The sequence below is a fragment of the Alexandromys fortis genome, unplaced genomic scaffold (assembly GCF_014885135.2).
Source record: "Alexandromys fortis isolate MF-2015 unplaced genomic scaffold, M_Fortis_MF-2015_v1.1 scaffold_27, whole genome shotgun sequence".
Lineage (NCBI taxonomy): Eukaryota > Metazoa > Chordata > Mammalia > Rodentia > Cricetidae > Alexandromys > Alexandromys fortis.
In genome coordinates, this window is record NW_026067952.1 from 3,082,063 (window position 1) to 3,101,301 (window position 19,239).

Consider the following 19,239-nt stretch of genomic DNA (forward strand, 5'->3'; position numbering starts at 1 on the left):
GGAGGAGCAGGGAGGGATCCAAGGCCCACGCTAGAATGCTTCCTCTGCAGGACTGCCGTCAGGAAAACATTACATTTCTCAAGTGCCACGGAATTTGATGCCCAAAGTTAGACTGCAGCTTTAGATTCTGTTCCAGATGGACCTATGGAAAGGGAGAGACACTTAAAACAGTGAGGACCTGGCACTTCAATTATTTATATGGACAATAGTTCAATATCTATCAAACATTTACTATGTATCTTCTAGGGGCAGATACACAACTAGCCCATGAAGGTACATTGGATAATGGTTATAAAAACCACAAAAATGAGAAACAGGTCAGAGAGTATGTTGGGGTTGGCAGGACACATTAGCTAAAGTGGGAAGGCCTCTCTAGGGGAGGTTACCCTGGATATAAGATGTAAATAACAAGCCAGCCATAGAAACATAAGGTTCTCAGGGACCCAAATAGGCACAAAGCCAGGTGTAATGGTGCACACTTGTGATCTAAGCTACCTAAAAGGCGGAGGCAGAAGGATCACCAGGCCAAAGTCTGCTGGACCAGTGTAAGACCAGTGCAGGCAATTTAGGGAAGAGAGAACCTGTCTCAAAACACAAAACCCTAACAACACACACACACACACACACACACACACACACACACACACCCCTACAGACACCAAAACCCAAACCTAGCCCAAAGGACTGGGTGTGTAACACACTCCTGTAATCCCAGAGAGGTGGAGGCAGCCAGATCACCTCAAGGACATCTTGAACAATGAGGTCCTGGTCTTAAGAACTCTCAGGGCTGGGGGATATAGCACATTGGCAGTACAGGGGATGGAAAAAACAGGGCCTTTATTATTTTTCTACACAAGGACACTCTTGTGTAGGCCTGGCTTGCTCCCACCCCACAGCAATCCTCCCTTTTAAGCTTTCTAAGAGCTGAGATTCAAGTCTGTGTCGCCACATACGCTTCTTTTTAAAAATACCATTCTGGGTATTTGTACAGCCTTTATGTTCACAAATTCTTGTAAATTCTTAAAAACTGTTTCTTTTGGTCCAGAAAAAAAAAACGCTCAAAATTTTCTGTGAAATATTGGGCTAGTCAATGACCCTTTCTGAAACTGAATTCCTGTCGCTGTAAACCGGGGCTAACAGTTGTGTATAGCGTCTCCTGTTTTTTCTACGTATATCCCGGTTGGCTGCAATGCTTTATGCAAATGTTTCCTGTTTGGCTCCATTTACTGTCCCCATTCCGCAGATGAAAGTCTCAGTCAGGGTCAAAGCAGATGAGAGACTGAGGTTCAAAGCCGTAGGTCCACCATTAAGAGAACTGGAAGCTGGAGTCTTTGGCTCCAGATCCTGATGCATCCTATAGGGTCCGAAAATGTGGACCGGGAAGGGAAGGCGGCCTCTGACCTCACCTGAACCCGGGTGTGGGACGCGGAAGGCTGAGGTTCGCTTTCAAGCCCAGCAGAGCCGAAATCCACCTCCCACTGGTGGGAGCTGTATGCCCTGGACGCTGCAACCCGGCTCCACACCGCCCCTGCTGAGACCTCTCACCCACCGGCAGACAGCAGACACGGCAGCCATTTCTCCCACTGGGCCCACCTCCGACTGACTGACGGCCAGGATCGCCAATCACCACGCCAGTTTCTCAATGACTCAGGCCAAAGGCTTAAGGAGCTCGCTGTCGAACTTGGGAGCTACGGACCAATCCTGGACTGGCAACTCCGGGGCGGGCGCTGTTGCCAGGGTTACAGGGGCTCGGCCGGAGGTAACCAATGAGAGCCTGCGAAAGGATGCTCGCGTTGGGAACCCGTGGCCCGAGGGCGGAGCCTCCCTTCGGTCAAACAGGGCTGGGAAGTTTGCACCTTTCGAAGACCATAATGGAAAATAAAGAAGTGTTTTATATGGGAACCTTTTGTTTGTTGGGTACGGAGCTGTGAAGTTCGGAAGGGACAGACGGGAAAGGTGCAAAGGTCGTACTTCGTCCTCTGCCTTGTGGAGAAACTGAGGCCTGTAATTCCAGCTATTCAGGGGCTGAGGTAGAGGGATAGTTTGAAGCTAGCATAAGTCTTAAAACAAAAAACTGGGTGTGGTGGTACATTTAATCCCAGTGCTCGGCAGGCAGAAGCCAGCCTGGTCTACATATTAGGTTCCAGGCTAGGCCTCTCTCAAAAATAAATTAGGAATTTGCCCATAGCGTTCCAAAAATGGCTCGCAGTAAAATCTAGGATTTGGGTCTCCTCCCTCCTGGTCCTCTTGTCCCTTTCCTGAATAGAATGAACAAGGCACCTAAAGTCAATGCTACAGGCTTAGTTGGTAGGAAGAGGGCGAAGTATTTACTACACTACTAGCTGATCTGAAGCACCAGGTTCTGTTTGGCACCACAGCCCGTTAGACAATACTCAAGTTTCCTTTAAAATGACGTTTGAGGCCAGCCTGGGCTACATGAGACCCTGTCTCAAAAACCACAAAAGTGAAACAAAAACAAAAACAACTTTATTAACGTGAGTAAAAATACATAACAGGTATTTTCTAAAGAGCAGCGACAGTCAAGGGTCACCCCCCCCCCCTTCCTTCCATCCCTGAAAACAAAGCTGCTTTCCAGGTTCACTTTGTTTTATTCTCCTGGGCAAGGGCTCATCTCTGTTGGGTCAATGCAATTTGACCTCTGGGGCTGGGGAAGAAGAGGCGTGACCTTTCAGTGAGGAATAACTTTGGCCAAAGGTAGGGCTGAAAGGGGCAGCAGGCTCAGGGGACTGTCACAGTGGGGTCCCTATCCCCCCCATACTTTTAAGAGCTTCTTAGCCCTTACCTTGGAAGACATTGGTTAAAATACTGACCCACAGTATGACCCGCCCACTTCGAACTCTCGAACTTCCAAGGTTTGGACACGCAGTGCACTAGTACAAGCGCTTCAGTCATGAAGCATGGCTTCAGCGAGAGGAAGACTGTCCCCTTCCTCTAGCTTCCCCCAGAGGAAAGGGAGGCACCCCACATCTTTGAAATCAACTGGCTGCTGACTGGACTCAGGTAGCTGGTAGGGGTCAGCCCAGATGTCCACAATCTTGCGCAGGGTGGAACAGCGCTCCTCCAGCTCTGGCCCCTCAGTCTGCATCAGCAGGTTTGCCAGCTCCCTGCTTAGGTCCTGAATCATGTGGTTCTGACCTTGCTTTTCAGGCTGATCTGTGCTTGGGATTATTCCACGGTCTTGAAGCTCCCCATTGGGTCCAAGGAGGTGCTGGTACTTCTTCTGCCACCGGCAGCACACCATGGCTTCCCCTACTGGCTGCTGGCTGGTATGCAACAGAGCCAAGATGTGCCGACACGGCAGATGGTAACACCGCTGAAAGGAGCAGCTGCAGCTGCAGCCGTCTTTGCTCACCTGGTGTGAGTCTTCCAGGAGCTTCACGGCGACCGAGGAGCCAACCTCGTCCACCAGGTGGGTAGAGTTCCGCACCACCTCCCACTCGTTGTGGCAGAGCTTGTAGGCTAGCTCAGAGCCACTCTGCTGCAAAATGTCCAGCATGCCACCCTTGCAGGGCTGATCCTGGGGCGGTGGCGACTGGGACTGCTCTGAGTCTGGCTTTGTCTCGTCCACAGGGAGCCTGGTGACATCCCCTCCACAAATTCGAAAAGACTTCTTGGGCCTTGGTGGTGTGCTTGGGAGCTGAGTTCTTTTTAACTTGGGGGAATTTGTGGGCAAGCTCTTCAGGCCCTTGGTGTTAAAGAAGTCTATGTAATCCACAAAGTGAAGGATGCAGTCCAGTAGGGACCGCTGCTCCCGGAAGAGGCTGGACACCTTGCTGGTGACTATGTCTAGGCTGTCCATGTAGGTGTTACATGCATGCAGGCCCTTCCTCACATGCATGTACCACAGCAGTTCACAGGAGAACCAATGGGCCTGGAGGAACCTGAAGAGTTCCTCATCTAGCAGGGCCTGCGTCATCTGACAGAGCTTTTTCAGGCTTGCTTCAGAAGAGACAAACACAGCCTCCCGAAGAGCTTCCTTCATGAGCCTTTTAAAGGATGCATTTGCAGCGCTCTGATGCAACTTCTTCTCGAGGAGCCGGGTCGTATGATAAATAGAAAGGAGGATGCGGGCCGCGGGGAAGATCTCCTGAAGAATAGCTCGGTGAGGGAATGAAGGATCCACAAAGACCACCTTGACCTTGGGCCAATCAGAGTTGAATTCTGTAAAGATATTGAGCATCTTGGCCACAGAGGGGGCTGTCTCAGCCTTGAGCACAGCAAAATGTACTACTCGACTCTCTCGCTCCTTGTTCTCCACCAAGAAAGCATACAGAATATGGCCCTGGCTATTCTCCACCCGGTGCAACAAGAGATTCTCTGGGAATCGGGTGAACAAGTCACTCATCTTGCTGCTCTGGAAGCTGAGCCGGTCCAGGTCTTGGCTGGTGCCCACGCTGAAGGAGGCCATCGAGCCCTCGTCTACAGTAAGAAAGTTTTTCATCACTTTTGCTATCTTGGCCAGGTCAGAAGGACTGATGGCCCCCTGCTCTGGATCTGAGGGCAGCTGTGTCTTATCTAGGCAGAAAGACGGTGGTTCTACTGGGAGCTTCTCTGCTGCATCAAGGTCTTTCTTGATGCTGAGCTGCACCGGCTGGAGGTTATGCAGATACACTGCCTTCTGGAGTTTGCTAGCAGGGGCTCCTCCAGCAGCATAAGAATCAACATGTATGTGTTGGGTATTCAATTCACTGATAAACAGTCTATCTAGGCTTTCGTTGTACTGCAGGAGCAAGTACGCTGGGCACCTGTTCACCTTCCGTGTTCTCTTCCTGTTTGACTGCGTCCGAATACAGACAAATTTCACCTGCACATATCTAGGGAAGGCAGAGGCGACAGTGAGAAAGGTGCTGGCTGCCACTCTCTTAAAAGACCGCGTAGCCATTCATACTGACCAATATACTCCCTAGACCACAAGGTAGTGTAGAATGTAAGCAAGAAAAATTTATTGTAACTCTCTAGCCCCAACATTTCCAGCTCCCTCCCTCAAGACTATATTACAACACCCCTCACTTTCCTCCACACAGTTCTAAGGCCAATTTATTTGTTTGTGCTTTTTTCAGCTTGGGGACAGGCGGCATGGAACTCATGATATAGTCCAGGCTGGCCCTGAACTTGCTGCAACCTTCTTATGAGCTGTGGTTACAGAGGTGAGCTCTTTACTCTGCCTGGCTTAAAGGGCCGATATTTTTCTCCATTCTGTCTGCTACCATTGTGGCTGCCACCAATCCAATCTGAGGTGGGATGTAAGGAAAAGCTGACATAGCAACAGAGTGCCTAGCTAGTTTCTCCTCATTTAAATGATCCCCAGGCCTGTATGTAATCCTAGCAACTGGGAGGCCATGGCAGAAAGGCTGGAAGCTCCAGGGCAGCCTGGGCTATGTGGCAAGGCCTTGTCTTAAAGTTATTTTTATTCATTTGGGACACTCTGCCTTCTCTTCCTCGACAGCAGGAAGAACATGTGCCAAGGCTTATCTGCAGAAGAGAAAATTTCTGGCTGTTCCTGTAAAGAGGAAGATTCATACCCTGAGTTGTTTATATTTTGGTCTGTGATGGAGACTGAACCATCTAAGAGTCTCATCCCTGCAGCCTTAGCACTCTTGGTGGGAGTGGATGATTCCAAAGGGTGGTTATCAACTTATTTGCTCTTTCCATTTGACTCCTAGGTTCAGGGTCCAATCAAATCCTCCCTTCTCTCCTCAGCCTTTATGGATGACCCCAAGCTGCATTAATTAATCCTGAATCTGAATTTACTGCATTCAGCTAAAAGGTCTTACAGAGCTCTAGGTATCAATACCACTGAAGGCGAGAGGGGGCACACTGGAGGTCGAGTGGAGTTGAGTCCTTTGAGACCTGGCTGTCACTAGGAATCTGTTTAATTGGGCAAGTCACTTCACTTCTGTGGATCCAGTCTGCCCATTATAAAGTGAGATAACCTCATTAGGGTTATCATAAAGACTAAATGAACCACAGAAAAAACTTTAGCCCAGAGCCTGCCTTGCTTTTGTTTATGTTAGGGTTAAAGATAGCTTTTATAGTTCCCATGCCGGGGGACACTTAGTGGGGACATCTCCAAGTGCCAGGGCTAAATCATTCCTCAGTGTATTCCTAGCTCCTAACATAATGGCGCGCCTCAGCAGATGATTACCAGCAATATCACAGGCTAATGAATCATGGGTGGGAGGGGTCACACCCCTGCCTCCTCAGGGAGTGGCCCAGCTGAAAAACCAAGAGAGGGGGGGGAAATCTCAGCCTCGAGCACGACAGGCACAGTCTGGGAGCTCCGCCTATACTTTTCCAAACACTCCTATCCAGCTGGTCCAGTCTGCCCACCCTGTAGGGCAAGTTTAGGAAAACAGGACGCGGCAGTCTTATGACAGACAGCAGGGTGGAGGGGCCTGGGGCTGAGAATGTCAAGTGTCTGTGGTGAGCACAGTGCAGCGGTGGCGCCATCTCTAGTTTTGGTTGGGAAGGGCTTGGAGCAGCCCCGAAGAATGGCAAAGCCAGCAAGTGAGCACCACTGGTGGTCTTAATCCTCCCCCTTCACCTTGTTTGTGTCTTAGAATGCAAACTGCTCACAGTTTCTGGTGTTCACTAGAAAGTGTCTTCTGGCAACGGCTTGTGCTTGTACCTTTCTCTGAAGGACCATTCTACCCTTCATCTCATCATTTGGGGTACATGGAGCCATACTCTTCTACAAAGCTGGCCCCACCACCTGCTAGCGCAGTATCTTAGCCTAACTCTAGCCACCAGATTACATTTACTTGCCATGAACTTAGTGATGGTTTGAGGGAGCCACTGCCAACCACAAAGCTCGTTTTACTATTCCTGGCTCTATTAGTATCTGCAGCCAGCCAGGGTGGAGTCCTGGGCATTCTCTTAATTCTTCCTTCTTATTCAGCTTCCCTCTTTTCCTTGCTTCTACTTTTTGCGGGGTAGGGCGGCGGGGAACATGGCCTCACCTGATGGTCATCTTCCTGCACTACATACCAAGTGCTGGGATTTTAAGTACCATCCTGCCCAGTACCTTCCTCCCTCCCTTTTCAAACCCAGGGCCATGCACAGCCAGGCAGGTATTCTGCTACTGACCTTACCCCAGCCCGTACCCACCATGTGAATAAGTTTCTGCTATGCTTTCCTGCCATCACTACACGCACTGCAGATCATGTGCCCGGCAGCTCTGGGCCCTAGTGTCTCACTTCACACTAGCCAGAGTTCTACTGTCATCTCCACTTTACAGAGGGAAACAGGTGTACGGATGAGAATCTAGGATTTACTCTTCCAGCTGACACCGGCATATCTGAGGACTGAGCCAGGTTTGCGTGTCTATGTCTACTTAACCATTATTTTGCCCATTTTCTTAGGTTCAACAATCCCCGTATAGATAGATCTCTAAACAGGGCAAGAAGGCAACAAGTAAAGGGGCCCAGAGACCTGAGTTTGATCCCACCAAAAGGTGGAGAGAACCAACTTTGCAAAGCTGTCCTCTGATCTAGAGACATGCATGCCCTACCCTCCATACCAACCTGTGAGTACACCAATACCTAAAGTCTAATTCAGTGAAGCTGGGTACGGAAGCTCATGCCTGTGAACCCAAGACTTGGGAAACACTAGCCTGGGCTATATAAGGAATTCTGGGCTAGTCTGGACTAGAAAGCAATACCTAGTTTTCAAAAAACAAAACAACTGTCTTGGGCTGTAGCTCAGCGGTAGAATCCTTACCCCATTTGTATAAAACCCCAGGTTTCCCCAGTACAGTCCTAAACAAGAAACAAAAATGATTTGTGCTTAATACATATTTCCCTTTTCGCTAATCACCAAATACGCTGTAGTGACTACCGGCACAGTATTTGGTATTATAAGTAATCTAGAAATCAGAGTATGAAGGGTGTAAGGCGTGTGTACATACTATGCCATGTTATATAAGAGGCTTGAGTATCCACTGATTTTGATGTGTGTGGGACATCCTGGAAACCTTCCCCCGACACTGAGGAACAACCACAGAAGTATCTAACCCCAAAGTATTGCTTGTCAACTCTACATCTCCTTGTCTTCCTGACAAAGAGCCAGTTTTATCCAGAATGCTGCTCCTCCCCAACACAACTACGTGCTTAGAATAGCTGTTGCTACCCTAAGCCAATTAAGGTAATCTTGTGAGAACTGGGCATGAACACTTGCCCTATTATGGAGAAGAGCCACGACAGAACATCAAGGAAGCTTTTCTTCTGGATGTAACTGCATTTGTGTCACGTGGGGAGCTGTCCTGCATGACAGGCGTGAGGATGCAGAACAAAGATACAAGAAGGCTGGCCAGTCTGAGCTACACATTAGCAACTCATAAACCACCTTAAGTTAGAGCTGTTAGCTAATTGAGGACCAAAGGATCCTATAAGCTAGATTAGTAGCACGTGACTCATTTTCCAACACTCAGGAGACTGAGGCAGGAGGATTGTCAAGGCCAGTTTGGGCTATGTAGCACATAAAACAAAGAAACAATCCAACCCTCCTCCCTCGACACACACAGAACACAAAATCCAAAAAAAAAAAAAAAAAACCAAAAAACAAAAACAAAAAACCCTACTGCAGACATTTCATAGAAATTAATAGGAAAAAAACCCCATCTGAACAGAAGTATACCTTAAAAACTGAGACTACAGCCAGGTATGGTGGTGCACACCTTGAATCCCAATGCTCAGGAGGCAGAAGCAGGTGGATCTCAGTGAGTTTGAGGCTAGCCTGGTCTACAAAGTGAGTTCCAGGATAGCCAGGACTACATAGGAACCCTGCTTTGAAAAATAAACTGAGACTATGGGGTTGGGACTGGACAGGTGGCTTGGTGTTTAGAATATTGTTGCTCTTGCAGAGGACCTAGACTCAGTTCCCAGCAGCCACATAGTGGCTCACAACAATTATTAACTCCAGTTCCAGGGGCTCAGATGCCCTCTTCTTACCTCCTTGGGCACCAGGCACACACATGGTGCACAGACATAGATGCAGAAAAATCACTCAAATACATTAAATAGATAGATAGATAGATAGATAGATAGATAGATAGACAGACAGACAGACAGACAGACAAATATTTTTAAAAGTTGGGAGACTGCAAGAGATAGGGAGATGACTTGGGTCAGTAAAATGCTGCTATACAAGCGTGAGGGCGTAAGTTTGATCCTTAGCACTCATACAAAAAACTGCTGGGTATAGTTGTGTGTGGCTGTAATTCCAAGGCTGGGGAATTGGAGGCAGGCAGATTCCTGGGCACTTGCTGGTCAGCCAGTCTAGCCAAATCACTGAACTTGTGGTTCGGTAAGAGACACTGTCTCCAAACAAAATACAATGGAGATGCTCAACCTGTAACTGCCATTCTTAGCACCACATGAGTGCATGTGTACCCGTGTGTACACATAAACAAGCACATGCACACACAAGTATACATACAAACATAAACATACACATACAAATACACACACATAAATATACACACAAATTAAGATTACAAGGTGCAGTGGTGTATGCCTGTAACTTAAACACTCTGGAATGTGAAGCAGAACTGGAATTGGAGTCTGTGGGCAAGATCCTGTCTCTCTGAGACAGACAGTCAGAGCAGGGTGTTTTGGAACAAACTTGTAATCTCAGCGCTCAGCAGGCAGAGGCAGGAAGGTCCTTGGAAACAAGGCCAAGCAAGACGACACAGTTAGCCAGGGCTATGCAACAAGAATCGACTTCAAAGAAGCAGAGCAGGACAAGACACAGTGTATGGGTTGGTTTTGGTCAACTTGACGGCAAACCTAGAAACATCCGGGAGGAGGGAATTTGTTTTTTGTTTGTTTTTGGAGACAGAGTGTCTCTATGTAGCCCTGAAGATCCTGGAACTTGATGTAGAGACCAGGCTGGCTTCAAACTCACAGCTCCACCTGCCTCTGCCTCTGGAATGCAGGATTAAAGGAGTGAGATACCACACTGGGCAAGGACAGAAGATCTTAATTGAGAAAATACCTGGCCGAGATTAGCCTGTAGGCAAGACTGGGGCACAAAAATGTGATTTATTTATTTATGTATAGGAGTATTCTACTGCACATATGCCTACATGCCAGAAGAGGGCATCAGATCCTATTATAGATGGCTGTGAGTTACTGTGTGTTGCTGGGAACTGAACTCAGGACCTCTGGAAGAGCAGAGGTGCTCTTAACTTCTGAGCCACCTCTCCAGCCCTACCTGGGGTACATTTTCTTGATATCTACGGTGAACAGTGTCACCCCTGGGCAGGTGAGCCTGCAAGGTATATATAAGAAAGCAGGCTGAGCCAGCCATGATGAGCAAGCCAATAAGCAGCATTCTTCCATGGCCTCTGTATCAGCTCTAGCATCCATGTTCCTGCCTTGAGTTACTGTCCTGACTTCCTTCAATGATAGACCGTGATGTATAACTGTAAGCTGAAATAAACAGCCCTCCTGTCCCCCACAACTTGTTTTTGGTCATGGTGTCTTATCATAGCAACAGAAACCTAACTAGTGGTTAAGAGTGCTTGATGCTTAGTTATGAGGACTGGAGTTAAGATCCCATTACCCATGTACTGCAAACTCCAGTTCAGAGGGGTCCAAGGTAGCCTTCTGGCTTTGGCACATGCACAGGGGCGGGGAACCCACACAACAGCACATGCTCACACACATACATATTTTAAAACACCAACCCAAACAAACACAAAACCAAAACCAACTTTGTTTTCTTGTTTCTGGTACAACTTCCCCAAAGTCTATGTTTCTCAATATTTTGTTTCACAAAAATATTTCTGGCCTTTATCAAGCTTTGTAGGGTATAATTCCTGCTTTACAAAACCTCTGCTCTTCAAGGTCCTAGTGCCCTGTCTACCTGTAGACTTCAGTCTCCATTTGGTCACTTCCTAAGGCTGGTGGCTCTCCGCCATTACTTTAACACTTATTCATCAGCTAGACACTGTCAGTGATGTCAAGGAAACTGCAGGACTGAACAGAAAAGAATAGTTAAGTAGAGATGAATTTTATAAGTGACTAGTTTACTGGCAAGATTTTTGTTTCATTTTTTTGAGACAGGGTCTCACTGTGTAGCCCTGGCTGTCCTGGAACTCACTATGTAGACCAGGCTGACCCCAAACTCACAGAGATCCACCTGCCTCTGCCTCCCAAAATGCTGGGAGGTATCAAAGGTATGCCTCACCACGCGTGGCTTACTGGTAAGACTTTTGTGTGGCAACTTTTGCTTGTGACACGACCTTGTCACTCTGAGAACAACGGTCCAGTTCAAAGGCGTGTGTTAAGGACTAAGTGAGATAATGTCTGTGAAGTTCCTAGCAAAGAACCTGGAGTAAGTAATGTTGGACACTGTCTGGAAATGGCAGTTACTGAACTGAGCAGCAAAGGAGAGGGCATCAGAGTTTATCAAGGACTCTGAAGAATATGTACCCTCAACCTAAGGGCTGGAAGGGTTTAGTCTGTAAAGTTCATTAAAAACAATCACAGACTTTCTCATTTGATAGGGTGTTAAAAAAAATAAAAGCTTGGTGGTGGTAGCACACACCTTTAATCCCAGCACTTCGGAGGCAGAGGCAGGCAGGTCTCTGAGTTAGAGGCCAGTCTGGTCTACAGAACAAGTTCCAGGACAGCCAGGGATACACAGAGAAACCCTGTCTCAAAAAATCAGAACAAACAAACAAACAAAAAGAAAGTAAAATAAAAACTAAAGTTTTGATATATCTGTGATATTGTGAAATATGTATTTAGTCTTTGTCCTGCTTCCTGAACATGCCATGAACTGTTCTGACTTTTCAAAATGAGAACTGTCTTTACTAAGCCAATGAGCTGCCTGAAGGATGGAGACTACTCACTGGAAACATTGGGGCAGAAATTATTACAGGCCAAGGTGTCCTCCATCTCACTGGCAACAAAACCCAGCTCTCCTGCAGGGCATGGAGGTAGCGCTTGTAATCCCAGTCCTCAAGAGGCAGAGTGAAGAGGCCCCCTAGATTCAAATTCAGCTTGTTTTACACATGAAGCTCCAGACTAGCCACACATTGAGACCCTATCTCAAAAGCAAAACCAAACAAAACTCAACAAAGACAAATCAGTCTTATATACTGTAAAAAGAATGTTAGTAATAATAACCTGTTAAGGAAAGTTCAAAGTGTTTCCTCCTTTACAAACTGCTTCTATGGCCTGCAAGAAGATTTTTTTTACAAAGTTGGGTTTGAAGAAGTCTTTATTTATCCTTTGAGACAGGAATTTTACTGTGGAGCCCTAGGCTGGACTTGAACTCGCAGAGATTCACCATAGGGATGCCTAGAACCACCACACCTGGCTGAAGCTCCATTCTTAACTTCTTGGCCACAATGAGCCCTTTAAGAATTTTCTAGGGGGCTGAAGAGATGGCTCAGTGGTTAAGAGCACTGCCTGCTCTTGCAAAGGTCCTGAGTTCAATTCCCAGCAACCACATGGTGGCTCACAACCATCTGTAATGGGGTCTGGTGCCCTCTTCTGGCCTGCAGGCATACACACAGACAGAATATTGTATACATAATAAATAAATATTAAAAAAAAAAGAATTTTCTAATTAGAGAGCCAGTGAGTTCAGGGTGTAAGACACTGACTGAGTTCGACCCCTGGAACCCACATGGTGGAAGGAGAGAAACATACCCTGAAAGTTGTCCTCTGACCTCCACATAAACAGAATTAAATTTTTTTAAAAGTAATTTTCTAATTTTTTTTGTTCTTGTCCCTCCCCCCACCCCCAGACAGTGTTTCTCTGTAGCTTTGGAGCCTGTCCTGGAACTAGCTCTTGTAGACCAGGCTGGCCTCGAACTCACAGAGATCCGCCTGCCTCTGCCTCCCACGTGCTGGGATTAAAGGCATGCGCCACCACCACCTGACTCTTTTTCCCTTTTTTTCTGTGGTGCTGGTACTAAACCCAGGGCCTTGCACATGGAAGCATTTTCTTATTTCTCAACAAACCCTCTGCTAGTTTCTTCTTCCCAGGGTTGGGATTGAACCCAAGACCATGCACTGTCAGGCAGGTAAGCACTTTACCTCTCAGCTATATTACCTAGCCCACCTCCTCACTTCTTTTTGTAAGATTTACACCTGAGACTAGGAAGATGGCTCCGCAGTTAAAAGCACGCAGGTTCAGCTCTTAGCGCCCACATCACAGCTGTAACTAGTTGCAGGGATCTAACGCTCTCTTCAGTCTCAGTGGGCACGGCCTGCATGTGGTGCAGAAATACACCCAGGCGAACACTCACACCCACAAAATAAAATAAAAAAAAATAATTTGGGGGGGGGGTGTTGAGAGAGGGTTTCTCTGTGTAGCCTTGGCTATCCTGAAACTTGCTCTATAGACCAGGCTGCCTCAAACTCACAGAGACCCTCATGCCTCCACCTCCTGAGTGCTGGGATCAACAGTGTATATACCACTATCACCTGGACTCAAAAAAATATTTATTTTTATCTTTAGTTATATGACTGTCTCTGTCTGTTGTATGTACATGCACCTAAGTGCAGTGTCTCCAGAGTCCCTCAGAAGACACCGGATTCCACTGGAGCTGGAGATACGGGCAGTTGTGAGCAGCCTGACAGGCTGCTGAAAACCGAATTTGAGTTCTCCTGCAAGGGCAGCAATGCTCTCAGCTGTTGAACCACCTCTCAAGCCCCACCTCCTCATTTTATTCTTTTTTCTTTTTCATTAAAAGATTTATTTGCCGGGCGGTGGTGTCGCACGCCTTTAATCCCAGCACTCGGGAGGCAGAGGCAGGCGGATCTCTGTGAGTTCGAGGCCAGCCTTGGTCTACAAGAGCTAGTTCCGGGACGGGCACCAAAGCTACAGAGAAACCCTGTCTCGAAAAACCAAAAAAGATTTATTTATTTATTACGTATATAGTGTATTGTCTGCATATATGCCTGAAGGCCAGAAGAGGGCACTAGAGTTCATTACAGATGGCTGTGAGGCATCATGTAACTCCTGGGAATTGAACTCAGGATCTCTGGAAGAGCAGCCAGTGCTCTTAGCCACTGAGCCATCTCTCCAGTTCAACCTCCTCATTTTATAAGGGATAAAACTTTGCTGTGGAGGTTAAGAGCAAAGGCTAGCGGCTCCAGAGCTCTCAGCCTTTAACCTGTATGGTCAGTTTTCCTGATCCTGAGTTGCTAACTCTCTGTATGTACACCTGCCATCGCTATCCATATAACATCTACACTACTATTTTAAAATATTATTATGTGTACAAGTGTTTTGTTTCCAAATATGTCTGTGCACCATGGGCATGTCTGGTGCCTATGGAGGCGAGAAAAGGGCATCATCAGATGCCCTAGAACTAGAATTTTAACCTCTGAGCCATCTCTCCAGCCTAGAACTAGAATTTTAGACAGTTGATAGCCACGCATGGGTGCTGAAAATTGAACCCAGATCCTCTTGAAGAGCAGCAAGTGCTCTTAGCCACTGAGCTATTTTCTAGCTCCCAAATAATTTTCTTTTTTTAAACTTTGCATGCGGGAAGAGGGAATCAGATCCTGTTGTAGACAGTTGTGAGTCACCATGTGGGTGCTGGGAGTTGAACTCGGGACCTCTGGAAGAGCAGCCAGTGCTCTTAACCACTGAACCACCTCTCCAGCCCCAAATAATTTTCTTTAAATCAGCTTGCTGCTTTTACTCTGTTTAGTAAGTTCATATGACTACATTTGTATAAGTATTTATTATTAAAATCATCTCCCCACTAAGTGCATATACCTGGCTGTGGAAACACCTGTTTAATTATTCCTAAAAACATTTTCTACCACCCGCCCTCCAATTCCTCCAACATAGACAGTGAGCTCTACATGGAGCCGGTTTGTACATTTAATAGTGCCTGGTGTGGTGGCAAAGGCCTTTAATCCCAGCACTTGGGAGGCAGAGGCATGTGGATCTCTCTAAGTTCCAGGGCTACACAAAGAGACCCTGCCTCAAAAACAAAGAGCATCCAACATCTAGTGGAGCCGGGCATGGTGTGGGAAGAGGCAGGGGGAACCTGCTTCCAAACAAACAAGCAGACAGACAGACAAACTATTCTAGCTAGACAGTGGACGCAGTACTTGGAGACAGGTAAAGTGGGAAGGCTGCCCCTTCTGAATGGAGATGGAGGAGGAGCGGATGGGCAGGCAGTAGAAAGGGAAACAGGAGGGGATGGGAGGAGTGGGAAAAAAAGTATAACTGCCTATTCAAGGTCAGGCTGGCTGAAGGGTGAGATCCTGCCTCAAAAATCAAACAAAAACTTAACCAGCAGCCCATCTGTCTCTGCTGAGGCTGAAGGTCAGTGGAGCTCATGAATCCTACATTCCTCTAAAGCTGTCTTCAGGGACACAGCTGGCAGTGCGTTCATCTCTGCTGAGGCTGAAGGTCAGTGGAGCTCATGAATTCAGCCATTGTCTAAGGCTGTCTTCAGGGGCACAGCCTACGGCGTGCTCATCTTTGTGCCCTACATTATTGTTGATGGAGTGAGTGATGTGACATTAGAGGGTCTCTACAGACAACAGTTAAGTCACCACAAGGTGGCCAAAGTGAGGTCCGGCTTACTGCTCACACTTTCTTAACTGTGTGCAACTCTTCCCCTTCTCCCTGCTCCGACTTGCTCCCACCTTTTCTTTTTCCGGGTCATCCTTACTGCAGTCCTCACACCTGCCCTCCCCTTGGACATCTTCTCAACCATGTCCAATTCAGGCAGTCAGTCCTCAAAGAGCAGAGCAGACTGGGAGGTCGGGGCAGGAGGGTGTGTACACATGTGTGCATGCACATGACCGTGCAGCAGACTGGGAGGTCGGGGTAGGAGGGTGTACACATGTGTGCATGCACATGAACATGCATGTGTTTGGAGGCTGGAGGTCAACACTGGCTTTCTTCCTCTAATGTTCCCCGCTTTATCCTGACTGGTCTGCAGCCACTTAATATGTAAACCAGGCTGTCTCAAACTTCCAGAGATTTGCCTGCCTCTGCCTCTGGAGTGCTGAGATTAAAGGTATGGGACATGATGCCCCACCTTTCTGAGATAGGGTCTCTCACTGATTCAGCGAGGTGAGCTAGCCAGAGAACCCTAGTGTTACAGAAAAACACAGCAGTGCCCAGCCCAGACCTGGGCATCCGAACTCAGTTCCCTAAGTTTGTGTGGCAGACATTTCACTGACTGCACCACTTCCCTAGACCTGATCTATGTTGTTTTAAACCGCAAACCTTGGAGTAGGAGCAATGGCTCAGCAGTTAAGAATACTTGGTGCTCTTCCAGAGGACTTGACTGCAGTTCCCTGTATACACATTGGGTAGTTCTCAATTCATTGTAACTACAACTCAGAGGATCCAGTGTCCTCTTCTGGCCTCTACACATACACACAAATACAAATAAAATGAGTCTTAAATTAAGATTAAGAGCTGAGCTAGGTGGTAGTGGCTCACGCCTTTAATCCCAGCACTCAGAGGCAGAAGCAGGTGGCTCTCTGTGAGTTGGAGGACAGCCTGGTCTACAGAGTAAACTCCAGAACAGTCAGGGGTATACAGAGAAACCCTGTCGAAAAATGGAAACCAAACCAAATCAAAATTTAAGATTAAAATAAATCCTGCTGGGCAGTAGTGGCACACACCTTTAATCTCAGAACTCGGGGGGGGGGGGCATCCTGGTCTACAGAGTTCAAGGGCAGCCAGGCTACACAGACAAACCCTGTCTTGAACTCCCCTACCAAAAAAGAGAGAGATTAAAATAAACCCTTAATGTTGTTTTTCAAGCTAAGTCTATTGTTCTATCTTATCAATAAAGACTCAGGAGCCAGATGTTGGGGTGAAAACCTGCTAGATCAGAGGCAGAGAAAGCATCCAGCTGCTTCCTCTTCCATTGTTGTCCCAGAAAGAAAGCTTTCTCCTATGCCTTCTGAAAGAAAACACATTCTACTTCCTGTGCGTCTCTCTCAATCCTCCTGACTCCCTCTTACTCTCCATGGCTTTTCCTGTCATTGGTTGCTTGCTTTGCCTCTTTACCTATGGTTGGTTTTATTTAATCCTGTTTACAAGAAAGCTCTTGGATAAAAGTGTGTTAGGGCTGAGCCACATCACAACTAGAAACAGGTTTTTCCAGTAAATAACTGGAAAAATCCCGGGGTTCACAGTGTGATCAAATATCCTGCAACACCCTGAACTCATAAATTTTTTTGGAGCAGCAAATAGAAAACTGAATTGCTGCAGCACCCATTTCCCTAAATCACGTTTGACACTTGATAAGTCGATTTTAGGGAGGGTGGTTGAGACAGGGTTTTTCTCTGTGTAGCTTTGGAGCCTGTCCTGGTAGTCGCTCTGTAGATAAGGCTGGCCTCGAACTCAGAGATCTACCTACCTCTGTCTGGGATTAAAGTGCTGGATTAAAGGTGTGCGCCACCACCGTCTGGCTTCATAAATCATTTTTACTCAACCATACTGGATAGTACTGCATCCTGCCATTCTGGATGCTGGGATGATCTGCCTGCAGGGGACTTTAGCACGGGACCACCACACAGCATGGAGTCCAGACATCTCAGCTGTAGAAAGCTCTTGCTGACAGATTGCAACTGACCTCACCTTCTGCCAAGCCAGCAGTCCAGTTTCTCCAACATGACTTCTTTGCAAACCTATGTCTTTACTGCCATTGGAACTTCTCATCAAACTCCTTTCTGCTACTCAGCCATCAACCTCCAATCTCCTAGTCTTGGCCTCTATTAATTCACACACTCATTTTAGCGAAAAGCCTCGCCTGCTTTGCCAGCATGTTTCTTCTTTCCTTGTAACTCTGTCTCTCTCTGGGAAAAGGGGAGACAAGGGTCTCTCTATGCAGCTCTGGCTGTCCTGGAACTCACAGAGATCCATCTGCTTCTACCTCCTCAGTGCTGGGATTAAAGGCATGTGCCATCATGCCTGCTTTTTCTTTTATTTTTATTTATTTTGATTTTTAGAGAAAGGTTTCACCCTGTAGTCCAGGCTGGTTTGGAGTTCACTGTGTATTGTAGGCTGGCTCATACAATCCTTCTGCCTCATCCTCTTGAGTGCTGGGATTATAGGCAAGAGCTGCCACACTTTCAAACTGACTGGATTTCACAGCACATTCTGGCACCTTCATTTCCACAAAGGAGTCATTAGCTGAGCTGATTAGTTGGGGTCTGCTTCTCATTTCATCCTGAGTTTTTAAAGGACGGATTTGCCTCAAACTCATGATCCTCCTGCCTGCACTGGGGTTATATACATGCACGTTACCATTCTTTTTCTCGAAGTAAAACTAAGAGCTACATTTATAGGAGGTGTTTCACTTGAGTCCTAACGGCATTGGAGTTTTCAACAGCTTTTCACCCGTAAAACCAAATGAGTTGACACACACCCCTGCAGAGTAAAGCAGGCATAAAAGGGAGGGAGAGGCGGCCCTGGGTCAGAAAGGTGTTTGGAAACGGTTGCATCAGGAGCTCAAGAGTCATTTACAAAATGAATCAACCAAAGGACGAACCAACCAACGGAGGAGCACATTACTGCTTTGTAAAGGGGAGACTAATGGAGGACATTACCAAGGCGTTTGGGAGCCATTCCCCAACAAGCTTTGAGCTTGAGACAGATGCTCTCAATAAACAAACGGACAAATAAAACAAACAAAAAACCCCGACAAAGTGCAAGTTACTGCGAATTCCAAAAACCCTCACGAATGAAGGAGCGGGAGCAAGCGCACCTGGGGGCACAGGGCCACGCCGACGAGGTTTCCCTCGCTTTTCAGGAGGCGTGCCGCAGCTGTCCTGCCGAGTGGCCCCAGGTAGCGTGGCCCCGTGCATGACCTCCTCCTCCTCCAGGAAGCCCTCCTCCCCACCCTCCTGCCCCACCCTTACAGGATATCCTCGCGGAAGGAGGTGCCGTGGTTGAGGTTGTGGAAGCGGACGGAGACGCAGTCCCTCACAATGAAGGAGCATCTGGTCTCCTTTTTGTAGGCGCTGAAACACTCCTTGAAGTCCTCGTAGGTCTTGAAGCAGCTGCCTAGCTCCATGGCCGGGGACTGGCCCGCACCGAAGCCCAGAATCACGCCAGCGGTCAGAGGTCACCGGGAACCGGCCGGCATGGACCCGGGTGGGGACCCGACTGGGTGGCCTCTCGGGAGCTCGGGAGGAGCCGGAGAGGAGACCGGCAACAGCAACCTGGGGGCGACTTTGCGGTGTGTCAGAAGGGAAATGACACTCATCC

General features: G+C 47.6%; 1 protein-coding gene across 1 annotated transcript; it reads right to left on the bottom strand.

The window, feature by feature from the left end:
- Positions 1-2,506: 2,506 nt before the first annotated feature.
- Zswim3 (zinc finger SWIM-type containing 3) lies at positions 2,507-19,213 on the bottom strand. The gene is made up of 2 exons (XM_050150827.1): positions 18,891-19,213; positions 2,507-4,835 (listed from the first exon to the last, which is right to left on the bottom strand). The coding sequence occupies exons 1-2, from the start codon at positions 19,043-19,045 to the stop codon at positions 2,906-2,908; spliced, it is 2,085 nt and encodes a 694-aa protein (XP_050006784.1). The 5' UTR covers positions 19,046-19,213; the 3' UTR covers positions 2,507-2,905.
- Positions 19,214-19,239: the final 26 nt, after the last annotated feature.